General features: G+C 36.5%; 1 protein-coding gene across 1 annotated transcript in view; it reads right to left on the bottom strand.

Annotated features, from left to right (window-relative positions):
• The window catches only part of LOC116681765 (cytoplasmic dynein 2 heavy chain 1), a 93137-nt gene that overhangs the window by 13593 nt on the left and 78115 nt on the right, over positions 1 to 1429 (bottom strand). Inside the window, exons 85-86 of the mRNA XM_032509679.1 lie at positions 1124 to 1193; positions 725 to 810 (exon numbers count right to left, since the gene is read on the bottom strand). Of these exons, the coding sequence (XP_032365570.1) occupies positions 725 to 810; positions 1124 to 1193 (156 nt within the window). The remainder of the gene's footprint in view (positions 1 to 724; positions 811 to 1123; positions 1194 to 1429) is intronic.

The following is a 1429-nucleotide window of genomic DNA, read 5'->3' as shown; positions in this document are numbered from 1 at the left end:
ATGGGACAAAAAGAAATCAAGGGACATTTAAAATAGATAAAGATGTGTGATTAATTTAGATTAACTGCGAGTTACCTATGACATTAATGCTATTAATCGCGATTAAATATTTGAATCGTTTGACAGCACTACTTTTTACCCTTTCTGCGGTTTAGATGATGACTTTCTTTGTCGGTGTAACTTCTTCTCTTTGAATACCAATTGGTATAGTCTTTATGAATTGTCATTAGCTTAGGGAATAAATAAGTTATTCATTTGTATAGCTGTGCAATGTTTAAATGTGTATGTGAATATAAACTGTACATCTTAAATATAAACCGAACATCTTGTACAACTGTTTGCCCATTTACTGTTTGGGTCTTAACTGTATTTTAACCATTTGTATCATGTGAAGCACTTTGTCTATAAAAGCTGCTATATCAAATAAACTTATTTTATCCAGTAAATTATGTACCTGTGATAACCAGAGTGGAAATAAGGTCATATGATGTGTATACATCTTCAGGTTTTCCCAAGTAAAAGCTACCAAAAGTTTGTGATTTCAAAGGGCATTAAAGCACATTATGCTAAGTATTGATGTTTAGTATTTATATGCGACAGCGTCTAATGCTAGTAGCATTCATAAAAAAGCATTTATTCAATGGTAGGAAAATTTGAAGGGAATAAGAATCTGGTTAGTTTGTTTATGCCACTGCACTCTCATTGGAGTGTTTGTATATTTTACCTGTGGTATGTAGTTGCGCCTTTCTTGGCATACAGCATGGAACCAAGCCAGACAGAACAAAGACTGGGCTCTGGCCAGGATGCCTCCTGCACACATTTCAATCAGGAGAGACTAGTTGCAGATATGCGACAGTTATACACAGCATGATACACATTTCTTTGGATAACAGCTGAATTGATTTAGGAGTGCATCGATTAAAAGAGTTTTTCATTTTCAGTGTCTGTGCTCAATAAAACTTGAGGGCAGTTATATATTCATCAAACAACATACAACAGATAAGACAGAGGAGAATCAAGCATGCTATGTTCTGCTGTGAATTCTTTTGAATGCTGTGTTGTCGCCCCATTTGCTGCTGTTCAGTTCTAGAATTTCTTTGCTCAAGAGAAGAGAAGAGCCCACCTTTACTGATCTGCTCTGGACTCCACGACTCATATGTTCTCAGAAGATTTTTCTTCAACCCAGGAGGAGCCTGTAGATGGGAAAATAAAGAGAGGACAAATAGAAAGGAAAAGGACAAGGTAAATAAGGATAGATGGGAACTGGAAGAAAGAAAGGGTTTCATTATGACGGAATCTCCTGCAACATTCAAATGTTCAAGGCGACTTAAAATTGCAAGGTCCAACCGCGTAGTCCTGGCATACAAGGGAGACATTGAACATGTGTGCAAGACTTATATGCTAAATGGTAAGGAGATATGGGACAAAA

This window comes from Etheostoma spectabile, chromosome 3 (genome assembly GCF_008692095.1).
Source record: "Etheostoma spectabile isolate EspeVRDwgs_2016 chromosome 3, UIUC_Espe_1.0, whole genome shotgun sequence".
NCBI lineage: Eukaryota > Metazoa > Chordata > Actinopteri > Perciformes > Percidae > Etheostoma > Etheostoma spectabile.
The sequence above is the reverse complement of the archived record's forward strand: the minus strand, read 5'-3'. Positions and strand labels throughout refer to the sequence as shown.